Source organism: Pezoporus wallicus, unplaced genomic scaffold (assembly GCF_028554395.1).
Source record: "Pezoporus wallicus isolate ANWC-B61680 ecotype Strahan unplaced genomic scaffold, APGP_CSIRO_Pwel_v1 contig_3952, whole genome shotgun sequence".
Lineage (NCBI taxonomy): Eukaryota > Metazoa > Chordata > Aves > Psittaciformes > Psittacidae > Pezoporus > Pezoporus wallicus.
This window is the reverse complement of record NW_026635034.1, coordinates 9,522,636-9,545,583: the sequence shown is the minus strand read 5'-3', so window position 1 is coordinate 9,545,583 and position 22,948 is coordinate 9,522,636. Positions and strand designations below refer to the sequence as shown.

The following is a 22,948-nucleotide window of genomic DNA, read 5'->3' as shown; positions in this document are numbered from 1 at the left end:
TTTCTAAAAGTAATTATGGTGACTTTAAAAAGACATAGAAGAGCTACTATAGCTTTTGTAGTTCCTGTAACTAATTGTATTCATATTGAAGTATTTAGGCCCCAGAAGAATCCAAGCAATTCTCTTTCTTTACAAATTGCATCACAAAAATCTCCAACAAGGGTATTTAGAAATTTGGCCTTAGTTGCTAATTCATGCAGAGCATAAGCAAGCATGTAGATACACTACTGCAAATTCGTACTCAAAGAATGAGACAGCAGGTTGTGGAGATCAGACCCAGCACCCAGGGCAAAGTCAAATCTTAGCATTTCCAAGGTCTGGAATGCGGTAGTGACCCTAGGCCACTTTCACAGTGAAATCTAACAGTGAGTGAGAGAATGAATTCTAGTTTGCTGCCCTCTGTTCTTCATGAACCATCTACTTTGTAACTCTTTCTGAATGGAGCTGTTGATAAAGTGATCAGGAGAAAATTCTTCATGGCCTTGCATGATCTAGGCTTGTCTTTTACTCACTGGGGAAGCAATACATTAGGTTGAATTTAAATGAAATAAATTTAAACTTATCTTAAATTTTTGTTGATTTGTACTAAATGAGGTGCCAAAGAAATGCACTATCAAAGTAGATCTCCTCAAAGTGCATCCGCTGACTGGGAACCCTTTACATGCGAAAAGACCTTAAAGAAATGCTAGGTATATTTGGTGGTTGAAGACCACCTAGAAGTAGTAAAATAATTGCTGTAGTGTGGATTACAGAGCATGTCGTATTACACCTCACTGTAAATATCACTTTAGCTTTTTACAATATAGATATTTGCAAGTTTATTTTATATGCTGCATCACGCTTAAATGTCACTGGATCTAAACCCCTTATCCAGGAAGCTCATTAGTTGAGCTGTCTGTGTCTGTATATCTGCCATCAGCATCTGGTGAGAGGGCTGCTGCTGACCCTGCCAGACTTGGGTCATGAGGTCGGCAGGTCTCATTTATTATTCAAAATTGCTTTCTGACCTTTTATCAGCTAGGTCAAAGAATGCTGCATTCTCCTTGGTTGAATTTTATAGTGAAATCAGTATCATGCGCAGATAATATAATTACCGATTCATGTGTATCTCATCCCTCTCTCTCTAAAAATGTACTCACTTTGGGGTTGATGAAGTTCGAAGAGTTGCCTGTACAAATGCGTGTGTGCTTCAAGACCATGTGTACTTTATCATCCTTCTGAAATAGCACATGTAGCTTCATAATCTAATTCATGCTTCAAATTGTGCATCTACCACTGTTGTGGTACTGAGGCAGCTGAAGGCAGAGCTCCATAGTTAACAGATGACCTCCCATTTTTACCAATAGATTCCCTTTCACTATTTGTGCAATATACATATTCAACATGTTTTCAGCAGTAACCGAAATACATTTCCCCCTTCAGCTGCACACATGTATCAGCTGAATATTGGAGAACTTAGAAGAACTGTAAAGCAAGAAAAGGCAATAAACATGAAGATGGTTTTCTTGGAGATTGTAACAGATTCTGGAATGAAAAAGAATCACTGAGTCCAGAATATTTTTTCAATACTTTCTGATTACAAATGCAGTCTTGATCTAGGGAATCACTTGGCAGCATGATTTCAGTGCCAGAGGGAATCAAGAAGACCCTGGCAAAATTAACAAAGAACTGCTGATTTGACATTTTTATTCTATGGTCAATAAATAGAAAGCATAAATGATACCACAGTAAGAAAAATATTTTTGGAATTTTAGAACACTAAACTTTGAAAAGAAAATTAGCCATCAGATCTTAACAAGTCACACTATGGTATGGGAAATAGGAAACCATAAATGCCAGATTGATTCTTAAAGGGAGCTGTGCAGTGCAGCATTATTCCTCTGGAATGATTTCATCCTTTTTAAAAGAAGGAGCCAAAGGTCACATTGGTCTTGCCCTTGAAGCAGACAATATGAGATGTCAGCTTGTGCTTTCTGACACTGCATATGATGAATAACCTTGACGTAGTAATAAACAAATAACCTATATTAACATTTATAAGCACAGTGAGGTATTAATGCAATACATACTTCAACAATACACTGTGAATATACAGCTTTCATAGAAATGGATTTCTTCTAGTAATACTATACTGAACTTATGGCATGTTAAATGTTGCTGTAAGATACATATCCTTTAAGTAGCAGAATATATACATATCTGAAATATAACCAACCATATATGTATAAATAAGAGCAGTACTTTAAACAAGCAGCCATGAAATTAAAGTTATGCAAAAGAAAAAGGACATCTGTATTCACAGATACTCAAATTGTTGTGAATACTTTATATTTAGTGTTTCAAATTCCTGTAGTTGGTTGTCTGTACATGCCACTCTGTCATAATTCAGTATTCAGCTAGGTTATCATCTATTCTCTTTTGATATTTCCACTAGCAGAGAGAAATAATTGTGTGCTGGTAAGATGTCAAGGTGTACGTAATGTTTGGTAGGAATGAGGTGTTTTCTTCAGAGTGTGGTAAGCTTGGAGTTCCATTTGTTGGGGGGAGAGTTATAACAGTGTAATAGTCCTTTTAACAAATTTCTTAGCTTTAAGAAAATCTTGTACTCTTTATAGCTGTCTTGATCCCACATATTTTGAGGGGAATTTGGTTTGGTTTGTTTTAAACTGAAAATTAAACAAAGCTGTTGGATGTTAGTGAAATGCTAACATTACAGTGTAGTACTTAGCCCTGTGCAGAGTTTGATGGACCGAGTTTCTCTTGTTCATAAGTAATATCTGTATCTTGCAGGCATTCTGTAATTTTGTTTGCTTTTAAGCACACGCTATGCTCCCAAAGAAGTAACCTATTTCTAGTATAGATGAGCTGTGCTGAGATTTCTCTGTATTCTTTCTGAATGTTTTAGGGACATCTCTGTTTATTGTTATGCGTGAGGGCACCCCAGGTCCTATTCCAGCCTTTGTTATTACACAAATTCTGTTACAATCACGGTAAATAAATAGTCACCATATGTGACACTTTGAGAAACACCTTTTATGTTAACACTTGCAAAATACCGTAGCACATATCCCAGTGTCCTTTATAAAGTGAAAAAAGGCGTTTATCATTCTCATTCCACATATCATGAATATTGAAGGTCTATGAAAGATACTTAGCAGAAGGTGTGTATACAGATGAGATCAGGGATACATTTCAGAGTACATAAAAGGTTTTCAAAGATTCTAAAATTTAGGTTGGAAATGTGGAAAATGGCGTGCCATTGCTGTAGATGAAAGAAACCAAGACTGCCAAAAACAATTTGTGGAATTAGAAGAAAAATGTATAGAAAACAATACAAAGTAGATTAGTGAAAAAAGTTTTATCTTTCTCTTTTAACAAACATTTAACTGCTCAGAGTTTGACATCTTTTTACAGGTATCTATCAGTATTCCTGTCATTAAGTAGGGTTAACTGCTAGAATTAAATGAACAAAGAAAAAGGACGATCTATTGTCTTTACATTGAGTATTAAGTCAAACTTAAGTGAGAAGAAAATGAATATACATCCAAAGGGATGTGCGGTTCGAGGACACTGATTTAAAAAAAAATCCATTCTTCACTGGGTGGCATTGTAAGAGTATAAAAATACAACAGCAAGGAAAGTGAGCCCTGGCTATTCATTTGCACTCAACAGCTGTCTTCATGAACTAAAACAAAACAAGTGGTTGGTTCTTCTAAAGCACATTTTCACTTTCCTTTAGCTCTGAATGACTGAGTGATTCCCTTGGAATGAAGCCTGAAGTGGAAGCTGTGAATGCAACTATTAAAGTGTCAGATATAGTAAATGTGTTTTGTAATAATACAATATGGTAATAGACTGCTGTGATCCCAACTTTCTAAACTTGAGTTTAACTCTTCACATTGGTACAGTAGTTTTAATCTGTTCTTTAGCCTTTCAGGTTTTCCTAGGAACAAAGAATGTCTCTAAATTAATTAACATACTCTAGGTACTAAATGCATTACAGAATCAGCAGATCTGTTTGTATACACTTGATGTCCAATAGGCCACATGCATTGTAGATATTCTTTCATATACTGCCCCAAGAATTCTTGCAGTTCTGTAAAGATGTGAAGTGGCAGAGGTAGGTTATTCCCCTCTGGAAAAAGCATCAGGCCATGGAGCAGTTTATAGCTAGAAGTTCACCTGCATTTGTCATTTGACTGTGATAAGGGATGTGCAAAAACTGGGGATGTCCCTGTGATAAGGGATGTGCAAAAGCCTGTGAGCTTTGGTGGCTTTGTGCATTTAATTATTGAAATCGCGTATACTGCTGTGCTACAGCTGTGTAGTGGCAAATCATTGGACTAGTAAGGTTGAGGCGTTACTTTATAGCTGAGAGTTTATTGGGTTGTTTTGGAAAAGCTTAGGCAGATCCCAGAGTGCCAGTTATATTCTGGTGGAAGTGAACTTGGCCCTGCTCTTTTGAGCCTAGTTATGGAAAGTCATTTTAGTGTACATCATCTGTTCTAGTAATTTTTACACATCTGTTAGCATTTCTATGCTGCTTGCTTCATCTCAACCACCTTGGCCAAACTCAGGTTGTGGTAAATCAAGAGCAGCTCTATTGCTTTGTTTAAAAGTGCACCTAGTTAACACAGAGATGAACTCAGTGCCCTGAGCAGGGAGTGAGCATTCTGTGATTTATTTTACAAGAATGCTGTGTTCTCTGTTAATTATGCTGCAGCCATTGCACTGTGCTTTTGAAACTGCAGTCAAGGTCCTGCTGCACATTTGTACCTTTTTTGTGCAGGAGCCTTTTTGGCATTTCCACTTCACTCATGTTACAAGCTGGAGTGCAACCTTTAGTGATCTCCTGAAGTGGCAGTTTTGTTTCCTGAAACACTAAATTTGTTTTTATCCTTCCATATATAAAGGGATATATACAACTGTCCCTAGATTCACCTCTGATTGTGCAGACAAGCTGATAGTTGAAAGCATGTAGGAACATAAACAAATCAACCAGTAAAAAAGAATGCTAGCAATACAATTTGAAGTACCTGCAGGAGACAGGTGGGACACTTCCATATGGAATTTCTTGTTGAGGACTGGATCATTTCCAGATAGCCAGTGTATGCCTAACTTTTCTATGTGTGAATTGAAATCTAAATGTGCACAAATAAACAACACCCGGAGAGAGGTAGTTTTCAGAATACCTAAATAAAGATATTCCAGGTATTTTTTACTAGGTATATTGCAAAGAGCAATAGAAATTTTTGCTTTCAGAATTAGCAAGAAACTAATGTTCTTACATCAACAAAATATCAAATTCTAACTAGTGACTTGGCTACCACAATAATACAGCCAGTGAATGTAATGTTGTTTCACCAATCTTCATAATTTTATGGCAGATTTTATGGTACCTTTCATGTTTCTTTTCTGAATGTCCCAGTTCTTACAGCAAAGTGATAATATGAAAGCATTAACTTTTAGTATAAGCGAAAGAAACCTCATACCGCTGAAGACACAAGTATTGTGGTCAAAATGGGGCAGTACCAAAACTGATTGCAGCCTTTTAAGTTGGGCAGCACTGAGCAGTGTGTTCCTGTTACCAACCATATTTAAGCAAAGTGCAAAGAATTTAACATTTTAATAAATCCTGCTTCTTCTCAATCTAGATTGTTTCTCACTCACACCCTCATGTAGCACTTGAATGCAGCAAAGAAAGCGTGTAAGGGCTCGCACTTGTGTTTCTCCTTTGCTCTTCATCTCCCCCATGATGCTTAACTCCAGTAAGAACATAGTCTTGTAGCATGTTTTACCTATCAACAGCAGATCATCTGCATTTTTTGAACCATTCTTTTTAGTTCCTCACACGTGGGGTTTCAAATGGCCTCTGAACCACAGGGACAAGTGTCATCTCCTTAGATGCCTGTCTTCTTGGAAATCCCTGTAGTGTCTGTCTTACCTGTTTATTACCTGCCTCAAAGCGGAGGGTCCAGGCTCTTTTGTTCACTTACAGATACATCTTGCTGATGGCCTGAAGAATAAGGTTCAGCGTAGGGAAGTGGAGGTGCAGTATTAGACAGGGGTCATCTTTTATCTGTTAAGTACTTCACAGCTCTCTGTTTATCTTCTTATTTGAGGGAATGCCACCTTCATTTTCTGGAGACATATCATTTGGAGCTTAAAGGGGAGAGTCTGTTTCTTAAACCTGTGTCTGTTTTATGGTAGTTGAAACAAACGGTCCACATACATTAGCAATATAATTGCATATCATCCATCAGTTCAACAATGCACCTTCCTGATACTTACACATATCAACAAATACTGCTTATTAATTCACGGAATAGCAAAGTCCAGATTTTGTTTTCAATTGCATGAGGAGAGTAGCTGCCTTAATCTAGGTCCATGCTCCTGTAGCGCAGCCCAGAATCATTATCAGTATATACAAAATACATTTCCACCTACGCAAAAAAAGGACAGCAACTCCTAGTAGATGATGTTTGGGACAAAACACAAAACGATATAAATTTGTCAGATGCTGGTTTGTTTCTCCAAACATGAGTTCACTGCAGATCTTAACCATGTAACTAGAAATCATTAATTAAATCCTCTGCAGCCAAGAATCATGCATAATGTAACACAGCTACTGCAAACAGTTCGCTCGTGATCATTTAAATTTCCTTGCTCTTACAGACATGAGGAGCCTGTATTTGAAGTAGTCCCCGATGAGATTTTGCTTTTACATCCTTGGAGAATGTCTTTGTGCATATTTATAGGACAAAGTAGAAGGATTACATATGTGGATTTTTGCTTTCATGGTATTAGCTGTAAGCATTTAAGTATACATACCTTGACACAATCTGATCACATATGCACACCTCAAAAATCTCTTCACTGCATAGAAAATAAGTGGCCTAATTCTCTAAGCCTTTAAGTAATAATACTATGATTGGGTCATGCATGTGAGATAGGCAGTTTTATATCGAACATGCAGATCCCTCTGAAAAAAAAAGAAAAGGATTTCCTTATTTTCTGTTAACTTTTGTGAAGAGGATTTCAGTTAGCAGCCTACTCTGTAGGGCAGTGTAATTTCCATAGATAGTACCGCCATGTTAGTGGTGAGAATAGATAGCTTACTACCTCAGCACTGCTAATGTTCAAAAAGGCAATTTGTTTAAAGGACAGGGACAGAAGAAAAAGGAAGTGGACTTCACAAAGAACTGCACAGCAGTTTCACTGCAAACTATCTACTAGTCATGCAGTACTATCCAATTAATCCATTACTCTTACAAGCAGAATCCCTGTATATCCAGGTACAATCCTTGCCAAATATCTGGACACAATCATAGGCTTTTAGGATTACAAGTAAGATAATAAAGGATAATGATCAGAAATTAAGCACACCAACACAGAATGCTTGGGTTAACTGGGCTTGCCATGTGCACTGTAAGGCAGCAGTCTGTTAGGTTTAAAGTGAGATTAAGGAGTTGTGTAACCTGCAATTATGCTGGTTTTCATTAAAAAAATAAGATGATTGGGCTCAGTAGGGCCCTTCCTTATATTTACCTCTCTTTAATTGGATTTGGAACTGCTTAAACATCTTTGAGTTGGAGCTTATAAGAAGATGATCCCAGCTGTTTTTCGAAGCTTAAGACAGCAGGCAGACAACATGATCATGTCAAGACTCATACTAAAGCCTTAATCCTACTTTTTCATCAACTAGCACTACAGCTGAGTCTTTAACCTCCTAAGTACTAAATGTGCTTTGGATCTCTCACAATGCATTTGCTGTCAAATGTTACTGTCTAATAATATTAATTTTTGATTCCTTTCTGAGAAGGACTTTAAAGAATAGTCTCTGTCTATCTGAGGTTGAGGAGCTACAGTGTAAGCCTGTATTTTCAGTCCTTTTAAAAATACAGTTTATAAGCTTGCTCCTGCTGAAGTCTGCTGTTCTCTATGGAGGCAAGGGATTGCATTGACCTCTACCTTGCCTTTTTATAACATAAAATCCAGTACCTTTGTAACTATTTTTCATTGTACGTGTATTACTAGGTTGCCTATAGGTTTATATTCAAAAGGAAAGAAATGGCTTTAGTTTTATTCAGGTCTTTTTCCTAGGAACTGTTAGCGTGACCAAAAGATATTTTCTAGACTCTTAGCCTCAAAACTTGCTACCCAGAGAATTATTTATTTGATAATCCTGCAGTTGAATAAAGATTAAATGTTCTAATGAGGTTTTCTTGCATCTATTAATAGTATCCATGCAATGCAATAATCTCTACTCCTCACCCTTTTTTCTTTCCTTTTCCCTTTTCCTTTTATCTTTTCTTTCCTTTTTCCTTTCCTTTTCCCCATTCCTTTTCCCCTTTCCTTTTCCCCTTTCCTTTTCCCCTTTCCTTTCCTCTTTTCTCCCCTTTTCTTTTTTCTTTCCTTTCCTTTCTTCTTTTTTCTTCTTTCTGTTGGGTAGTGCTCCGATTTGTCCTAGTGACACAGGGCTGCCAGCAGGAAAGCAAGCGTAGTTAATGCTCAGCTGCTCAAACCAGTCAAGCAAGCTAGCAAGTCCCAGCTGTGCTACTTGATGTTTTTTGATTGCACCTAGTCCTCAATCTGTGAACTGTTTTCTGGATTTAGATTCATCAAGCTCTGCCGCTTTAAAAACTCATGCAGGCAGGCATCCTAGGATATGCCATTATAAGCTGCTGCCAGGGGATCTTCTAGGAGATAAATGGAATCTGTGTGAAGTAAATTAGTGTGAACCAGTCAATCTGTGTGTCAGCCTTGAGCCACATCCATGGGTAACTAGCTTGCTGACTGAAAAGTCCAGTCTTTTGCCAATCAGAGGTCTCAGCCACCAGGAAGCAGTCCTATACAACATTAGTTTCTTGGAATAATGCCTGTTTGACCAGCTAGTGAAACTCTTCAGTATACAGTACTGTACTGCCTGAGTTTACTTATTGCTTACAATTGAACTGAAAATCTTTTTAAGTCAGATAACATTTTAACAGTAGGGAGCATCACAGAAATGTCTTGGAAATAAGTACTTCCACTTTCATACAGCAGCCATTCAGTAGAGTCATGCTGTGCTGCAGTTGGCTTTACCTCCCTATCAGTAATACATCTTCAAGGCCATAATGCAAAAGAATAACAATAATCTGGCCAGAAGAGATTAATAAAGAGGCTCTGTGTATATTTTTTTTTTCCCATGGATTAAGCTATTTGGACAGCTTTGATCAAGAGAAAGGAAAAGTACGCAAGCTGTAGCGTTCACATTATGCACAGGGATATGTCAGTGCCATAACTGTTCTGTGCAGTTGCATTTCATTTTGGTTTTAAAAGCAAATTAAAGTAATATACAGCTAGAATTCCTCTGTAGAAATGGACTGAACCAGAACCGTCTGAAAATTCCCTGATTAATGCTTTTCTGCTTGAATACCAAATCAATCTACTGTCATGAAGATAATAATGTCAATACTGTCAATACTGTGATTTTAAAAGCATGAAGTATTTCTTTATTTGTTGGTTTTATAGAAGCACTGATACACTGATAAGCAGCCATATCTGCACTATGTACTCTCCCACACCATCGATCTAATGAAGAGAAACCAGGACGGATTTTGCTATATATTTTTAGAGAAGGGGACAGGTGACAAGATGCTCTGTGCTTCAGTTCAGAAACAAACCCAAAGCTGATTATCTGCATCAGAACTGAGAATTTGGCCTTCTTTACCAATTCCTGTAAATATTGTTTCTCTGTTGCCTCTCAGTTACTGGAGGGGTTGGGGGGAGGGTTGTTAGGGGGAAAGAAAGAGAGAGGCATTAATAATGTTGATCACATATGATCACGTTGGCTAAACATGCACTAACGCACATTTAGTGATGCTGGAAAAAGGAATTTGGGCCTGCTAACTGGGAGGACATTGAGGAGAAAAAGCACTGAGTGCATAATGACAGAAGTATGAATTATTTAAATCCTTTAATAATAATAATTTTTTAAAAATCCATTTTTTAAATGCTCCTGAGTTTTACCACAGCGTGTGCTACAGAGCTGTGCTGTGAATGTTGTGTGGGATTTTATGGGAAAGTATTTTATTTCTTGCAGGAGAACCCACTGAGACGAGTTTAACTAGTTAGGTGTTTTATTATATATACTGCACAGAATACATGGACAGATTCTGGTATAAATCACAACTAAGATCAAGACAACTGCTTTAAAATTGAGTGAATGTTTCATTGCACTAATGAAACAAAAATGGGATGTCCTTTGAGAACATAATTTGTTACATGCCATTATATTTTAGTTGAGCGAAGTAGGGAAGTCCCTCTGGGTGAATAAAACTTCAAGGTATATTGGGAAAAGAATCACTGAAAATTTCAGTTTTCCTGTCTGGAGCAATGCTGTCCTCAGCTGTACAGGCAGGGAGGAAAATGAAGTTTCAGGAGGTTTGGTAATTTAAAATATACAGAAACCTTAAAAGAAGCCTCACACTACAGAAGAAAAAATGTTCTTTAGCTGCAGTTCACTTAGTGAGTGGAATGAGCTTTGTTTGCATGTGACTTCACACGGTGCAAGAGCAAGCTCAGGTGCATGGGTTAGTATTTCTGCACACTGAGGTCCTAATTCTGCATTCGGTGTAATGGATTTAAATCACTGTAGCTTGCAGTTCGACTTATTCCATACTGGCTTTTCTCAAGGAGAGTTCCAACTTCCATATGCTTCAGCACTCACTTTAGACTAATAATGTGTTTCTCCAGGTTAATTTCTTAATTTCTCTTTTTAAAATTAAAATGCAATGAAAATTGGGCCACTATGATATTTAGTCACAGAAGGTAACAGCCAGCCACTCTCAGTTAAATGACAACTGCAGACATCAGTGCAGGGTTTTTTTAAATGACACTGAAAATTATGAAAGGACCAGCAACTGATGTCTTCTGTCAGTGAGATGAATTAGGGTTTGTATGGCCTGAGAAATGGTCTGGAAAAAAAATAGGGTTCAATTCAATAAGGACAAGAGCAAGGATCTAGACTCAGGTGGGATTAATCTTCTGCAAAGAGACAGGATGGGGAAGAAATAGCAAGGTAAGTTTCTCAGAAAAGAATCTGGATCACAAGCTGAGCATGAGTCAACAGCGTTTGTGCAGTGGCAACAAAGGCAGGCACCACAGCAGGCTCTGTAAACAGGAGTATCTCCTGTAAAACCTCTGAAGCAATCTATGTGCTGTACTCAGCACTGGTGCCATCCAGGGCACATCCCCAGCCTACCCGACTCTCTGCTCTGCTCAGCAGAGAGTACTGCCACCCTAGCAGAAGGATGGGTGCTCCATACTGGACAGTGTAACTTCAGTGTCTGCTCTTTCTGTTTCCAGGCGCTTGTGGTGAGTGATGCTAATATTTCGTGACTGTTTTGCACATTTCTCATGTTAGTGAAACCTCTTTGGTTGGCATCAGATCACGCACAAAAAGCTACGTAGGGCAGTAATCCTCAACCTGGAAAAGAGATGGTTAAAAGAAGGTAAAACCAAAGGACTGCTCAGTCACAAGCATCATGGAGAGAGTGTGCAGGGCTCAAACACATTCCTTTTCTCTCACAAGAAAAAGTTTCACATTAATCTAATAGCGACATGTGCAAACAAAATGCCTACCTATGTGGTAAAGCAATGGAGCTCGCCATGTTAAGACAAGTTAGGGAGTAGGATGTTAAGGATGTGGGAATTCTCTGTGTTTAAGGGAAACTTGAGGAGTTTGTGGAACAACTGTGGGTTAGTCAATGTTTAAAGAAAAAAAAAAACAACTTTTGGAATTCCCTGGGTTTCAAATTGGCATTTAGGAGTATTACTGTGTGATTGTTGGAGTCCAACCCTGATGATATTTGGTGTCAGCAAGTACAGCTGTTCTTGTGCTTTTTATGATATCTATGAAATCTGCTTTTTAAAATGCTACTCAAAGCATTTATTGCCCTGCTCGCCATCAAGCTTCTTAGATGTAATATGGTAGGCACCCATAGATCCCATGCATCTCAGAAGTGGCATTGCAGCACAATTGTTTTATCCATTTATGAAATAAAAAATACCAGCATTTTGTTCCCTTTGCAGCTTTTTTTTCATGCAGTTTTATTTAGATTCAGGTTGATTTGTGTTCTGCACTGGACCTTAAATATATTTATCATTTATAGCCTATATTGCCTAATATTTTTTTATTAAAAAATAATCTTGCCTTATCCAATTCTTTTGAATAGCAAATAACAAATAAGTTTCTCTGCAGACAGACTGCGTTTAAGTTACTAATCCACCTTATCAATACAAAGGCATCTTATCAGAAAATTCTAACTGGTTTATTCACCTGTGTTGTGCAGACTTCTCTCTCCAGTGTCTGCCCTCTGAAAACTGGTGTGCAGAGCAGGTTATTTAGGCAGTTATTTAGTGTGTGATGTTTTCAGAGTTTAAACAGAACATGAAGAAATAAATGATAGTGATGAGTTGTTTCTGTGATTAGTGATTAGTGTATGTTCACAAAGAACAGCTGATAATTCAACAGTTGATTCACACAAAGACTGTTCTTTCATAGACTGGTCCGCAGTCAGGCTGTGATCTCTTTTAAGGAATAGTTTGGTTTCATTTTGTGGAATTTTATATATATGAAACTATTTACATACATGTTTCATTGAATACTACAATCTTAATGACATTCTTTTACTATTGTAAATGCCATACCTATTTTTAATGTCCTTTCCTGCTTCAATAATGTAAGAGAATAGCTATCAAGTTCGGTAAACAACTCTTAAGAGCTTATTAAGATGAATCAGAAAAAATTGCTGCTATTCTCAAGATTGATCCTGTACGATGAGGATTTATGTCATTTTTACATGCTAAGTTCAAGGTCATTTGCCCCAGTTAAATCTGTCGCTTTTCCTTATTTCCGTACTAACAAAGGTAATTTTTACTTTCTATGTAATAATTGAAATGACACTGTACTGAATAGGAAAAAAATGTCATTGGAGTTGTTGTAGGAGAGATGGTTGTTTCTTTACTTTTTCTCTGACTTGTAGATTTGGGGCTCATTTATGCTGCAGACATTTACATCACTTTGGCTACAAAAATTAGCTTTCACATGGAAGCAAAAGTAATTTTAAGGTCCATTTAAACCCAAAGTAGGACAGAGTATCCTCAGAATGAATAAAGATCACACTGTTATGTTTAAATAACTTAAATTCCGTCAGCATCCTGTATTGCCCCTATTGACATTTGCACATAAAATCTTGTTTCCCTAAAGGAAAATACAGTAATGTACATCTCAGGGTTAAGAGTTTTTCATTTTTTTCATTATTATATAATGCCATTTTTTACTTTCACTCTGGATGCGGGCCAGTCCGTTCTGTCCTTATTTTTAACTTTTCAATTCCCTTTGTTCTTTTATGATATTTTTGTATCATGTCATGTGATATTTTAAGAGAGAAAGTGCTAAAGGTCTCTCCTAGGTCCCTTTCTTGCTCACCACGTACGCTCATTGTGTAACTTCACAAACTAGGCTGTGGTGAAGTTTATTTGCCTGTGTTTTGTCTAGGGAGGTGTGTGTACTTCTGAGAAAGTGACAGGGCTAAGATATACATCGCAGCAGTGACCCCATCTGAGCCTGTCCAGGCCTGTCTCCTGCTGTTCTGAAATACGCACTTTCCTTCCTTCACTTTCTCCTGGTGACCCACGTTCTCTGAGAGCTGTTTTTACACAGGCTGTGCTAGAGCTCTGCTTCTCTGCCCCTCTGAAAGCCCTTTCCATCCATGCTTTCCACTCCCTTTAAACTGTTCCTAATGGCTCCTGGCCACCAACTATTCATGTGAGTGTTTCATCATTGGTTTTTGTCATTTGTCAGCAGTATCAGCTCTGCCTGTGATCCCTTTATCATTTTTGTCTTTCTTGGCTTTCAATGACTCCATCCTCTCCTGAATCTCCCCAGATCTCTTCAATCTCTACTCAAGCATATCAACGAGAGAGCCTCCTGCTTTGTCAGAGGATCTTGCCAGCCTGTCTTGGTTTCTTTTTTGTTCACTTCACACCTTCCTTCTGATGTATCTCATCTGTGTGGACCTGCTTCTAGCTGACTTCTATTCATTATGTTCTGAGTTATTTCTCAGGTGGTACCTTCACTAAAAGACACCTGCTCAGCTCTGCTTTGTTGTAAAATCAAGCAGGTCAGTTTAAATTATATGACTTATAGTGACAGGGTCTGGGACAAAGGGAGGGCACTTGAACAGGTTTGTCCTAATCCTGTTCAAGAGCAATTATGGCACAGACTTCCAGCAAGGGAAGTACCTGCCATCTTCTGACACTGGTGCTTGGCACTGTGAAAGCATCTCCCCTCTTGGTTCACTGTGAGAGTTCTTCACTGGGTGAAAACACACAACGCGCTTTGAAAGGTTCGTCCTGAATCTTGGGTCACTGCTTTGTGTGTTGGAGGAGATTTTCTGTTTGTCTGCAGAGGCATAGCCACCTTTTGTACTCTGCTGGAAATTTTCCTATTGTTCTACTTCAGAGCAGTTCTGACTTTTAAATTCATGCAGCTGTTATGACTCAGTCTATCACAGCGCAGTGGAGCTGGCTGCTGAATGGGAAGAACTGCTCCAGAAAGAATGTTTTCATAAATTTGGCACAGAACAATTTCTTGAAAACATGATACGTGCACTTGTATTTTGCAAGTTTTCTTTCTTGAAGTGGGAGTTCTGGCCTTCGATTGGTGTATTGGAAAATCATTTACATGGAGGAAGAAACAGAGGAAAGTACAGATATCTTTGAAGACATTTCTTCCTGCACATAGCGTACTATTTTCATGTGTAAACAAGGACATTTGTTATTTATTTTATAAGCTTTTCTTCAGTGTCACCTCATGCAAATTATCATGTCAGCACTTCCATGGCAGAGACAAGAACTGAAAATCCACTTCATCACAGCATGGATACGCTGACCATTGATAACAGTCTACTGGCTTTTTGTCAGCCTAGAGATTTAACCAGTGTTCCTCCTTTACCCAAGCAGAGTTTTAATCTTGGATGGTTAGCTGCTGTCCAAGGCAGGTTTTTAAGCAAAACTTACTGGCTTCTGTTGGTTTGTTTGTTTGAAGGTGAAATGCATGGTGTCACTGTAGTAGATTTTATTATTTACCATTTTTAAATGTTGTATTTCAAGGATCTGATTCCACATTTGTGTGGAAGCTCTGACTGCTTCAAACAGACTCTGTGTAGATGCAGGAGTCAAAAATGATGGAACCTTTTGGTGACCTGGGATCAATAGCTCCAAACTGAGGGAAAGTGCAAATCACTGAAGTGGAATATGTGTCCTTTGAGCTCTTCCTGTCTGAATAATGCCCTGAGGCCTTGTTGGTTCACTCATAATGTTGGGAAATTTAAATGGCCGTTTAAATGAAGTGATCCTGCAGCAAATATTCATTTGGTAAAATAAAAAGAAAATCCACCAAAAGTTATAACAAATTTCTTGTTTTAAGAACAGGACAAAACTACACTGAGACTGTGTATAGCCATTGGTATCCCCATCCACATGGAAGTCTGGAACCTTGTTTAGTTTTCTAGGGATTAGGAAAAAAAAAGGTATTTCCTTGTCACCACTGTTTTCCTAAGAAACGGGATGAGCTAAGAGTTTTAATGGGACTGAAAAACTGAGATCGAGTCTTTACTGTGCTTTTCTATAAAATATTGTTTAGTAATTGTATTTGATCGTCAAACTGTGTTTGTGGCTCCACGTGATGATGAGGAGCAGAAGAGAGGACATTGACAAGAGAAATACCTCTCTTCTGTTCAGGAAGACTTATGTGGGATTTGTCCTGCACAGACAAATAATTGTTTTCATGAAGATACTTTCCTGCTCGGAAATGAAAATGGTTTTAGCAATTAAGTAAAAGAAGAAATCAAATTGGGCAATCTCTAAAGCATAACTCAGTCTGGTTTTTACTGCACTTTGGCATTATCACTGATTTTATTACACATTTTATCTTGTTATATACAACATATTTTCATCTTAAAGCTAACACCATTTCTCTCCCTGGTGAATGACTGCAGTAATTACAATTGTCTACTGGCTTCCTTGGTGAAACAGATGAGCACTTTTTATGGCTTCTAATTTATTTAATTATTTTAGGATTCTGTAAGAAAAAAATGATTTTCTCCTTCAAAGAGATCACACTTAAGCCACTGCCTCAAACTTCTCCCTGAATGAATTCGTCTATAGATTTTTCAACTGTGCGGTGGTTGCATATAAGTACTTAGAGTTTCTGTTTTATTTCCATCTCTTATTTGTGTTTACAAATTATGTCTTCAGCATTGAAAGCTCTGCAGAAAGCCAGGAAGTGTTTGTTTGTGAATACACTGCATTTCTCCCTCCCCCTGTTTTTGTTCTGTATTGCTCCAGCCCGTGCGCTGAAGCATGACAAGAGCTCCAACTCGGCAAACTTCCAAGATGTGGAGGATACGCCTGACAGATGCGTCTTGGAAGAGTCTGAGAGTCCAGGTGAGAGGCATTTAAAGACAGACACCAAGTATCAAGTGATAAATCTGACACAGCTTTTGGGTCTGTAAAAAAAGCACATTGTAATGCTGTTTCCTTTTTAGCAGCTGCAATGTCAAATTAATGGTCACCTCCAGGGGTCACAGTGTGGAGCTGTTATCCTTTCCTCTTTCATCAAGAATTCAGGTTTTAGAAAGGATAAAGGCTTTATGACCAAAAAGAAAGCTGACACTACTAGTTCATTATAATTAGTTTTGGACTACACTGCTTACTTAATATATGTACAGTGTCTGACCCTTTGAAGGTAGCATGAGATTATGAAAAATTAGGACTGTATATACTGCAGTTGAGTGTAGCGGCAGACATTCAAATGCTGTATTTCTAGGGGAAAGAAAATTGGTGGTGTTAAATAGCTTGGTCCTTTTCTTTAAATCAGCTCACGATCCTTATTTCATTTTAATGGCTTTTAACATTGATTCAGCTAAATACAAGAACATCCATAGAGTGCATCCTTTTTGGTGACTAAAAGATTTATCTTCATGTAGTTTCATTATCTTTCTCGTTATGGAACAACTACAAAATTTATTAAATGAATCCCAAAGGGAAACAATTAAATATAAAGTGTATCGAGTCACAGCTGATTAAAAACATTCTTTGTGACTAAATACTAAGATCTTTTAAGCAAACTGTGAGCTTGACCCACATACACCACATATGTAACCTGCACGTAGTACTCATTAGTGAAAGAGTTAAACATCTTTCTTCACTTGCTGTTTCCCTTCCCTGCTTTATCTGGTCTCTGTGTACCCTCTTGCATCTTTGTGTGCTGATCCGTGTATCATATTTTTGATTCATCGTCTCTGCGGCCTGTCAGCTTAGTTAAGAGATTTCCAAATCTTGCAGCCTGTGCTGACAGGGGGCAGCTGCCAACAGTCCCCTGATCCTTCCCCAAGGAACACTGCTGAGATTTAATTTTCAGTCAAAGGGTGCAGTCTGAAATCCATGTCAGGTCCCCTAAGTCATCTCAGACCCCAGATAGGACCCATGTCTGGGGGATTATATTTCAGCACACTCCACTCCTCCAAGATTCCTTGGGAGTTCAACTGCTGTCATATACCTGATTTGAACTACATTCCCTTTTCATCTTTTCCACAGAAATGACCACCCGTATATGTTGGAATAATTGAAACCAATGAATTGTAAATCCATATTCGTTTTAAAGCCACATAGGCTTGGACTCACCACTGTACAGCAGAAACCAGCGTGAGATTAGAAAGAGATACATAATCTGCTCAGGAAGGAGCCAGGTTTGGTTCCTTACCACACCTGCGGTGGTGCATGGCAGCTCCTTCAGAAACTGTCTACCGTCCCTTCAATGATGACTATGGGCAAAAATGTGGATTGTCCAAGTTGTGATTGTTCTGAAGTGAGAGAGAATTAAAACACTTTAAAAATTAAAAAAGAGGTGACGCTAAAGTGTCCAGATAAAGAACTCACGTACTTTAAAGAGAACATTATTTTTAACCTTAAATTACTTCTGTGTGGCAAAGTGTACACATTTGGATGGGAACTTGAATATCCAATTCTGCACTCTGCATATCTGTATGAAGTAATGGAAAGGATAAAAGCCTGTCAGGAGGTAATATTGACTGGCAAAAATACATGTTGATAAAGCATCTAAACTTAAAAACTGAGTTCCATTCGGTCCATCTGACATCATTAAACTAGTAATAAACAATGAATTACTCTGGCTTTTGTTTCTGTCCATTCCTGCATTTTAAGACATCTTGTCTTATAGGTCTGAAAACCTCAGGAGATTTCACTACTGGTCTCACTGCTTTCCACTGAGAATTTGTGGCTTGGTTGTCATGGAGACATCGTATTTCTCCAAGAATTGCTCATATTGATCCGTGGACAGGCGTAAATGGCCAGGCGAATGTGAGGAGTAAAGGGGGTTGGGCAGTACTATAAAATGACCAGAGGTTATGGGTCGGAAATAAGCTCATAGCAAACACTTAGGTAAAGAGAAAGAAACAGTTTCATTTTGTTTCAGGATTTCGGTTTTGCACTTTATGCCATTGTCTTCTTTCACTATAGACTGAAAGAAACTTGTTAGTCACTTGTCATGTCAGATCTTTGGTGCTTGTCCTGACACAGCTGTCAGCCTTCCAGCTCTGTGCAGTTCAGGGACACACAACAAAGAGCTAGGAACATGAATTATTTATTGCTCCTTGTGCGGATGAAATTCTGTGATAAGAAATTAAGACACTTCTGACAGAAGTGCTTGTTTGAAAGGAAAGACTTGGTAACACAATACATTTACTTAAAACTTACCGTTTACTTTTAGTAGCAAACATTGAAACAATAATATGACAATCCGTTGGCTATGATTTTCTCTGGTATTTCTCAGGTGCATTAACTTTGAATAGTATCTTGGAATCTGCCTGGGAAGTCAGCATTTGGTTTGGTGCAGCCTCTGACTTCAAAGTCTTTGACAGTCTGGGCAAACTTACAAACTCCATTTTGCAGTTTTCATTTTCAAGTCACTGTATGTGTTTTGCGGAGCCTCTTCCGCTTCGCTTACAATATGTTGTCATATGTGAAAGAAAAGGTGTTAAGAAATACATTAATTTTCTTATCTCTCCTGATGAGGAAAAGGTGAAAATATGACAATGTACCTGCAAGGAATTCCAGCTATTCCTAGAAAGGGTCCTTTAGTACAACTTCTACAAGAATCAGGAAGGCTCTAGAGCAGCCATTAACAGACATCTCTGTGAATTCTGTTTTCTAGTGGTGAAAGGAGCAGTCTCTAACCTTGACATTCAGCTGAGACTTATTTTAAAAGTGATCTTAATGTCCTAAAATCACATAAAGCTTACTGTGCTTATTTCACTTCCACATTTTCTATGTCTTGAACATGTTCTCACTGCTCTGGATGTGGGCCTCCAGCAATTGTAGAAAAAGGCATATACTCAGATGAATAGCAGGATTCCATTTGACTACCCAAGACACCAATCTGAGATTTACCCGTGATTTCTTGTATTCAGTGTGTGATCAGAGCTACTCTCAGATAGGTAATAAAACCCCTCAACCTGCACTTTTCTCTTGGATAATTCACACTAAACACTTTTCACATGTGATGGACACACGTAAATATCAGACTGCAGTTTCTTGTCTAAGTGAAATGGATTTTAGTTGCTCCCTTCATGTGCCTACAAGCTGCCATTATCTGTGATAGTGGCTCATGTCTATTTTAGCCCACACACAGAGGAGATGCTGGGTTTCTCTCCCAGATGCCTAATAGTAGGTTTATCACTGCCATTTTACCCCCATGCTGAGGACTACTTCTGTTTGACATGCAAAGCCTTGGCTTTTCAAACTTGTCTCTGCTTTGGCCTTAAACGTAATAATCAGATAAGAATTACATCAGCGTCTTATAGAACTTTACTTTTGATCATATCAACCTCCTATAAAGAATTCACTATCCCTTAGAGTGCTTCTTTAGTATAAATAAATATTCTCAGCAGCGTTTTTTGTTTTATCACACAAATTTTCTACATTCAGGGAAGCAGAGAAAGAGGCTCACAACTGGGTGAGCACAGATGTGTAAGTTACACTTCTAGGTCTGAGCTCTTCACCCAAGTTTTCTTGTACAAACAGTGGTGGAAAATTTACCCCTCTAGAGGGCAGATCGTCTTGTCCAAAGGGAGTTGCTTGAGAAGGGTTTTGAGGGGATTGAAAACGCTCTGAATTTTGTCAGTCAAAATGTAAGAGGATTGACACAATTTGAGGTGTCTTAGCTTTCATATGTGGCGCAAGCCCGCTAAGGAGGGTTCTGCAAGTACAGCTTTGGTGAGAAAAAGCAGTAGATTTTAGCTGAAGTGACAGGAAACAATGTAGGCACAGATGTCCTTTGCCTCTTATTTCCCCACTCCCCCTCCCATTTCCCCTCATAGACCCAAACCTAGGCCTTCTCTTCCTCCTAACTATATCCCCTCTATCAGTCTACTCAATCCTGTGGTCAGGCTGAGCATCAAACTCCAAATATGCCCTAATCAGTGCACTGCAAGCAGTAGCACAAGCCATCTCCTATGAAGATCTGCAGAGATACTGCAGTAGTCTAGGCAACAGACTGTTACTTCACTTGGTTATAGGGGGAAATTGAGTCTCTCTAATGGAAGATTGAGTTGGAAGCTGTAGACAGAAATTACAGTGTTTTCTATCTTCTGGATGAAAACCATGTAAATGGTAAGAGCCCTATATGCTTATGGCCTTCAGTAGCCAGTCTCTACCTGAGTCAGCTGATCCTTCTGCAGCTCATGATATCTTCCATCCATTCATTCCAGAAACATTGCCCATATTAAATTTTTCCCTCATCTTTTTTTTTACTTTTCAAGGCAGAATGTGATTCTGGGTGAACAGCAAATAATAGTGAATATCCAAACAGTTTCCACAGCCTTGCTTATCCGAGATAGACCTTGGCATAGAGAGGGGAAAGATCTCTGACTGTCCATGAAATACAGTCTATGAGAGACAGAACTGCAGCAAATAGAAATGAGAATGTATCAAGAACAGATTCTTATTAGCCACAACGTGCTTAAAAATACAGCACTAAAATTGCGACTATCTTGTTATCAGGCAGGTTATGATTATTCTATTGAATATTCACTTGCCAGCTCCATGTTTCATCCACTGAATAGAATGTTATTGAAATCATCCCTGTGTCACCAATATGGCTGTTTATCAGTACACAGGCAGAATGTAAAAATAAATAGTCAGTAAATTTCCAAGTATGAAACACCCTAGAAAAGCATGATTTTCTCTGTCTGCATCATCATGACAAGTAGAACAGATTGTGGACTGGAGTGCTTGAGGTTGTTGATAATAAGCAGGATTAGGATGCAATGTCTAGGAATTATTCCAGAAAGAATTTCTGGAATGCAGGCAGAGATGAACCCATAAGAGCTTCACTGCAGTAGATGCAGTGTCACAAACTATCAGCATTTTAGGTTATTAGTGTCTTGAATCACAGGTTTGGTTTTGTTTTTAATAGTAAACTCTAAAACCAGAAGACTACACAGTGGACATCAGGAAAACGTACACCTCTGTCTCTAGGACACAGAGACAGAAAGATGATAGATGATATGATAAATGTACAAGATATCCATTAGATTGGGAAAATGCAGTGTGTGAAGCTTTCTTCATAATCATGGACTCATAGAAGGTGTTGCATGTGTTTAGGCAGTGTTCCTGATACAAGTAATATTTAAAACTCATAAGTATTACCATATGTCAAATAAGAAGAAATCATGAAGCTGAAAACTGATGATTGAGAGTGTTCTTCTGTGGAATTCTAATAAGACATGACAGAATTAAAATATAGTGTCTCATTAGTGTAACTTCCTATTACTCCTGTTTACAGCTATTGTACGGTTGTTTCTGCTAAAAGGAAATACACATAATTTGAAAATTACATTTGCAGAGGAAACATCAACAATCTATTACTTTAGAACAGAAATTAGCTCTCTGCTGATCCACTGGAATGTTTTCCTTTAAAACAAAAACGGAAGACAAAGGAGAAGGTTGTTCAGGTGAAAATTTTTTGAGGAATGCCATTTCTGCTCTTGAGCTCTTCTGGGTTCCATATTGCCCCCTGTGCCATAGCGATTATAGTGGAGGTAGACTTTTGATATTCGTTAACACTAGCATGATAGCGCTGAAAGTTTTCATTCTGTAACAAAAATTATAGAGCTTAGTACTCTATAAAAAATCCTGCCTCTTACCTCAAATTGTAAAAGCGTTAAGGCACGTGAATACATTTCTTTTTCAGATGACATGAAGTCACATCCCTGGATATCTAAGGTGTGCTCCTGCAAGGTGTGTTAGAAAAACCTGCTTAGCCAGAAGAATTAGAAGATGCACAAGAACAAGCAAGAAAGAATATATGCGGTCTGGACATGAACTGGATTATTGTAGTTGTTATTGTATGCATTTCACAATTCATTTTCGGAACAAATACATTCCATAAGATCAGCTTCTTTTTGCTGATTTATTGGCTTCAATTCACGCTTCCATCACTAATAGTTTCATGTTTATTTAACTAAATTTAGATAGTTCTACCATAGAAAATATCAACTCTGTTTTTAGATGTTTTTCTCTAGTTTATGTAGTGATCACAAATCTTAGAACTTTTACCATAAAAATTTGCATCGGTTTTAATAGTCTTTTATATACGTAAAATTTAAATTTTTATCTCTCCTTGCTTCTGGCTTTTATTACCAGCAACATTTTAACACTGATCAAAAGCAAATGCGTTTGAAATAATTAGAAACATTGTTTGCATTTCAAGGAATGAACATGGAGTAGTTAGAAACAATTAAACCACAACAAATGTTATTTGCAGAGAAGAGCATGGGAAGTAGATTATAAATCTGGTGGTATCTAGGATGTGAATTTT

At 38.0% G+C, this 22,948-nt stretch overlaps 1 protein-coding gene across 4 annotated transcripts in view; it reads left to right on the top strand.

Annotated features, from left to right (window-relative positions):
- Positions 1-22,572, top strand: part of WDR72 (WD repeat domain 72) — a 115,087-nt gene extending 92,515 nt beyond the window's left edge. For all 4 annotated transcript variants that reach the window (XM_057397794.1, XM_057397777.1, XM_057397785.1 and 1 more), the window contains 2 exons: positions 16,396-16,494; positions 22,322-22,572. In XM_057397794.1, coding sequence (XP_057253777.1) covers positions 16,396-16,494; positions 22,322-22,377 — 155 coding nt within the window. In that variant the 3' untranslated portion in view covers positions 22,378-22,572. The remainder of the gene's footprint in view (positions 1-16,395; positions 16,495-22,321) is intronic.
- The last annotated feature ends 376 nt before the right edge of the window (positions 22,573-22,948 follow it).